Source organism: Seriola lalandi, unplaced genomic scaffold, assembly GCF_002814215.2.
Source record: "Seriola lalandi dorsalis isolate HSWRI2012SDOR001 ecotype SW California unplaced genomic scaffold, Sedor1 jcf7180002054572, whole genome shotgun sequence".
Classification (NCBI taxonomy): Eukaryota; Metazoa; Chordata; class Actinopteri; order Carangiformes; family Carangidae; genus Seriola; species Seriola lalandi.
The window spans coordinates 80,931-86,930 of NW_019525125.1; the positions used below are offsets into that span (position 1 = coordinate 80,931).

The following is a 6,000-nucleotide window of genomic DNA, read 5'->3' on the forward strand; positions in this document are numbered from 1 at the left end:
CCTCCCTTTATTTCTTTATCATGTCTCCATCTTTTGTCTCTTTGAGCCCATATTCCTGCACATGATTTGTGCTCAAAGCTATTATACTGACTCAGTTTACAGCAAATCTACATTTTTAAATCAATTTGTCCTAACCTCGCCTCGCTCCCTGTCAGTCTGGCCCTGTTGTTGGTGCTTTGATGCACTGAATGAAAATATTTCAGCAGATTTCAGGTCAAAACACTCAGAGAAACTAAATCCTGCAAAGTTGGATGGTGGATCCAGGTGGGTGGTGCTTGGGGCATGGCTGAGAGCGGTGACTGCTTTGTTGTGACATCACAAAGTTACAGAAATCCCAGGTTCAGTTTCTGAATACAGGCTGTGTGCATTTCTCTGTGGACTGAGCGCTTTGATACTTTCACAGTATTTATAAAGAACCTAGACCTGATCTATAATCGAACAACACATGGAAATCTCTATATATATCTTTTAAAACTGTTGAACAGCTCTTCTCGTTTGTTTTCTCCTCAGGGGGCCATTCTAACTACCATGCTGGTTTCTCGAAATTTCTCTGGTAAGTGTTGCCTTGCATCCCCCATGACTGTAAATCTGCAATTCATATCCGTGAACCAGCATCAGTCAATATGTTGTTTATGTAAAAATGCTAAATGTAGGGACTTTATTGTTGGCATGACAATTATATTGATATATACCCATACTTAAGTACTGAGGGGGACTAAAATGTTTATTTGAATATAAGTAAATCAGTTAGTCAGTTTAGTTTGAGGGACATGCCACCATGTTGGAGGGCTCACCGTGGAGAAGTTTAGGTTTCAGATGAAGTGATATTTCACCTAAAACACGACTTATCCAGTGTAACTGCTGTGAATCCAAGCTGATCACACCCACTACAGACCTCTTTTAGCTTCGTTTCAGGCCTGCAGACTCTATTTACACTCTATTCAGACTCTATTCAGACTCTATTCAGTCAAATGGTGGCATGTGCCTTGTAAACACTGGTAACAGTGAACATTCAGAGCCAATTGTCTCCTTTGACTTAAAGAGATGTATTTTATTCTTAACTTTACAGAGCATGCTTCCCAAAGCAAAATCACATCTTCATTTCATCTCAGTGCAACTTCAGTGTTTCCCTCATTTTTATTCAAGTATTCGACTCATGAGACTTACATACTTATATACACTTATATATACAGCAGCTACAACATTGTCACATTAAAAGCATATTCAGTTCAGTGAGACGACGGTTTGGACGTGTGACCCAAAACGCTTTAACGTTCACACAAACTAAACTAAACGAAGAGAAGTTGTCAGATTTGCATTTTTAGCTAACTTTCAACACAAACACCTTATTTCTCACCTGCTCTCGTTATCTGACGTGGCGACACCGTTGTTCCACACGGGCAGCAATTATACCACATTACTGTAAAAGTTCAATATGTAAAACTGTTTGAACTTAAAGTAGAAGCGTTGAAAGTAATTTAGACATTATAGGTTGTGTAGCTTTGTAACGCATTGAACTACCACTGTAAAATAATGATAAAAAAAAGTTTATTTATATTGCACTTATCAAAATCAGAGATTACAAAATGCTTCATATGGATAAAATAACAAAACAAGCAACAAACACATGCAGACAGATAACTCAAACAAGAATGTAAAAATATGTGAAATATTACAAAGTGAAAAGCTTTGTGAAGGAAGTTTGTTTTGGGAAACACTGAATTTGCCCAGCAAGCTGTGGAAGTGTTTGCGTCTGTGTCTTTGTATTCGTGTGTATCTCTGTACTACATGACGCTTCTTCAGGGTTTAACATTGGTTTTAAATTTCTGCTGTAATCTAAGATGGACAATATTAAGTGTTGTACATCTGTGCCTCAGAGACTCTTTCACTAATGACCTTCTTTAGTGAGGAACAGCGGCCCCTTTTTCCTACTTTATTACATAAACAACGACATCCATAAACTACAGTATTTCATCAGTGTTGTGATCAGTGAAAAGAACTTGTCGTCAACGAACAATCTTACCGTTTAGCCTGTAACAAGATGTCGGAAATTGTATGCCAGAACTTTTAAGAGCAGTCAGGCTTGGATGAAGACCAGTTGTTGTTGTTCGGATGTTATTTCTGGGCGTAATGAGGTATCAAAAGAATCGAGTAGTTCCTTGATAGTTGTTGAGCATATAAACTTTTCTTTTAATGAATCACAAGCACTGAGTCTGTGTCCGTGTACAGTATGTGTTTATTTTGCATATATAGATGTTTGCGTGTGTCTGAGTGATGTTAGTGTGAGTATATGCGTGTGTGTGTGTGTGTGTGTGTGTGTGCGCGCAAGCATGCTGCTTCAGTATACATGACTCACAGCGACCGCTCTGACACCGCAAGCCTCCCAATGGGAAATGGTCTGAACATCCACTAAACAACCACTCAGCTCTTTAACTTTCTCTCACTCTCACACACACACACACTGACCCAGCTGTGTGGCCTGGCTGTGTCACCGCTCTCAAACTCAGTCTCTCTCCTCTTCTTTGGAAGCTGTACTCCATTATAAGTGCGAGGTCATCAGCTAAAAAGTTTTTTCTTTTTTAAAAAAAAAGAGACAGACCTTCTGTAATAAAAATAGCCGAGGCACATTACATCAGCACAAAAGCCGACATCAGTGCTTCACGCTGTAGGTTACGATATTCTCATCATTTATTATGATTCATCTGTTATATAGTGTATCAGTGCCGTTGTGCTGGCACAGAGGTGAATCTATTTGCCTCCACATGCTGATGTAATGTCTTAGTAGTCATACCCTATAAGGTTATATGGATGAAGTTCAGGTTTAAATAAAGTTTTGAACTGTTGAATTATTTATCCCTACAGTAGAAATCCTCAGTGAAGCTTGTAGGAGCACACTGCCTACTGTAGATTTATATCTGACGTTTACTAACGCTGACTAGAATCTGTATCGTCGTCACCATCATCATCCTAACAATGACGCTGTTTTCAGGTGTGTGTGTGTGTGTGTGTGTGTGTGTGTGTGTGTGTGTGTGTGTGTGTGTGTGTGTGTGTGTGTGTGTAGAGACCAGGTGCAGGGATCAAAGAGTCTCAGATGAGAGTTAACATCTGTGTCTCCTCCCTGACATTTTTCTTTACGGTGACACTTTCAGAGCAGTGGATTCACATGCGATCCAATTCTGTGTCGCAGCCAAATGATATCAGCGGTTTGTGTATGTGTGTGTTGATCCCACGTCTCTGAACTAATGAGCCCCGTTTGTCTCCGACTTTTTGTCTCTCACCTTTTCTCTCTCTCTCCCTGCCCCGCCCACCGAACCTCCTGCCGTGTCTCCCACCCGCTCACCCCCCTCCCCTCCCCTCCCCTCACCTTCTTTCCTCGCACCCTTCTTTCTCAATGTCATTCCAACCTTTTTCTCCATCTCTTCCCGTTGACCTCTTTCCCTCCTTCCTCTCCTCCTTTGCCTTGTAACTCTCTCTATCTTCATGTGTGACTGGGTATTGGACTCTTTAACAGTGGGCAGCAGGCAGACCACGGCTCCAGCCTCTGTCACTGCCGCCGCAGCAGCGGTGGCTGCAGCCGCCGGCACCACCGCAGGGCTGGTGGAACAAGGTAGCGTGGTGGCTCACCCAGGGCATGCCACCCCACCCCCCACCCCCCCGAACCCCCTTCTATGTCCCTGTATTTTACTCTTTATTCTTATTCTTCCTCTTCTTCTGTTTCCCCTTTTTCATTTTTCTCGGCCTCCTCCCTCTCTCCTCGCTCAGCATGGGAGCTCAGAGCATGAAGGCTGACCACATCGATGACTACATCTCCCATAGACTCATCAGCAGCAGCGTTAGCTACGTTTCCATCTGGCTATTTAGCAGGCAACATTTTTATACACGCAAAAACATAAAAATACAACTAAGTGTCAATTCTTTTAGCGAATTTTTCCATTTATCCATTTTATGTTGATGTTTCATAATTCTGACGGATGGAAACCCAGCTACGGCTGTCATTTCCCATGTCAGCACATCTGTCCCCTCCTGTCTGAGATCTGAAAGCGAAGCTGCAGCGCTGCACCATACTCATCCTCTCATCTTCATCCCTAGAAACACGGAGCACGGCCTCGACCCAGTCAAACTGCTGTCCTGTCTCTCTCTCTTTCTTATGCTCCTCTCACTCTTTTCCTCCCATCCCACCTCTGTCACATCACCACCTCACTTCACCTCATTTCCTTTCATCCTCATTCTGTCACTTCTACCTCTCTTGTCACTGTTGTCTCTCAGGTCACCTTGTACTGTTCCACAACTCCACCAGCATCACTCTGACCTGCCCCACTCGCCACCATAATTTTAACATCTCACTTCTCCCCTCACTCCTCTTTCCCTCTCTCTTCTTTTCTCTGTCTGACAATGACACTGGAAAGCCCAACCCCCCCTCCCCCCCTCGTCACTTTAAGGATGGAACTGCCCGGGAGCTGTCGGTGAATGCTGCATGGGGCACTGGACTGGTGCATGCGCTGCAACACTGGGGGATTGTGGTGCATGGTGAACACTGTGGAAGATGCAGGACTGGGCTGGTTCTCATGAAGTCAAAACCCTTTCAAGCTCTGGCTTTATTTTTACTTTTACTATTTAATGTTTTCATGCATTGAGGATATATCCCATAATAGCCCACTGACTGGGCTGTGAGATGAGCTGTAGCTCCTGTTACATGCAGCAGCCTCACGATACAGTCAGTAGTCTAGACATCTCGTGAACTGTCGGTTTTAAACTCCATAGTGTTTACTGTGTGGTCAGACAGCGAGGCAGATTTTGGAAGATGGTGCTATTGCATACACAGTCAAAGGAAATGCATGATGCATAAATTTGCCTGCGGCGTTACAAATAATGCAAAAAAAAAAAAAAATGTCTGCAGAAGTTCAAAATGTTCCAGCTTGAGCCAAAAAGTTACAGCTTACCTCGACGACTGTTTCATAAACATACAGAGAGAAAGGGAAGAGAAACACAGAAAGTTTCTGGTGAATTTTAACACACAAGAGCACTTTCCATCTCACACACACACACACACATAGTCAGTGCGTCCGTTGATGCCCAGCTCACAGCTGTCATCTATACAGTTTGGTACAATGGTTGTTTTGTGATGAATCAACACGGGCTGCACAAACTGTCGAGTGGTCAAATGTTCTCCAATGACACGGGGCGAAAATTAGCTTAATCAAAAGCAAGCAGCAACCACCACAGATGATGTTTTGAAAGTGTTAAGTCTGATTTAAACCAAATCAAACTTGACGTCCTGTTGCCATATCTACTTATTAAAGCTAAGCTTAATAGCAAACAGTTGCTTCTTTACATATGCAGCTGAAGCAGAGCAACATGGTCTTCTCCTGAGAGTCTTATTTCTGCCCCCTTGACAAATGTAATTCCAATATTTACATGCCTTTAGCTGTTGTTTGGTCAGAGAAATATCTAGCATTCTACATCCTTCACCAATGAGCTCAGCTTCTCTGATCTTGTTTGCTGGAAAAGAGCTGTTTGTCTTTTCATATGGAAGCACTTTTTTTAAAACTGTTTATTTGAAGGATGTTGAAGCTGTTGAAGCTTCAAATCATCATGTCACCAACATTACAGCCATCAGACAAGTCACTCAGTGGCACACGTGTGTGATGGCAGGAGAAACTGAGGACATTTTTATGACTGTGAACCCAATCTAATGTGTTTATTCTGGGTATGCAGAAAAAGAACCACAGGCACAAATGACAAAGAGCTCTGCATGACAGTGTAGCATTGAGCTAAGGAGACAGAAGTAGTAGCAGTGTCCTTGTTTCTGTGGCCCACCGGGACTCCACAGCCCTCTCTGTGTCCCTCAGCCTCCGCTCGGCTCCCATCAAATATTTATAGTGGGCTGCCTCCCCCTATCAGCCTCACCCTACCTCGCTGGCTCACCGGAGGCCTTGCTGTATCTTTTGCATATTCACACACAAAAATACAATCACCATCTACACGCCCCCCCCCCACCCC

At 43.2% G+C, this 6,000-nt stretch overlaps 1 protein-coding gene across 9 annotated transcripts in view; it reads left to right on the forward strand.

The window, feature by feature from the left end:
- Positions 1-6,000, forward strand: part of camk2b1 (calcium/calmodulin-dependent protein kinase (CaM kinase) II beta 1) — a 69,189-nt gene that overhangs the window by 36,013 nt on the left and 27,176 nt on the right. For 7 of the 9 annotated variants that reach the window (XM_023417149.2, XM_023417151.2, XM_023417150.2 and 4 more), the window contains exon 12: positions 511-553. In XM_023417149.2, coding sequence (XP_023272917.1) covers positions 511-553 — 43 coding nt within the window. Of the gene's footprint in view, positions 1-510; positions 554-3,511; positions 3,608-6,000 lie in introns of all 9 variants that reach the window. The other 2 variants (XM_087176858.1, XM_087176856.1) reach the window with 1 other exon arrangement.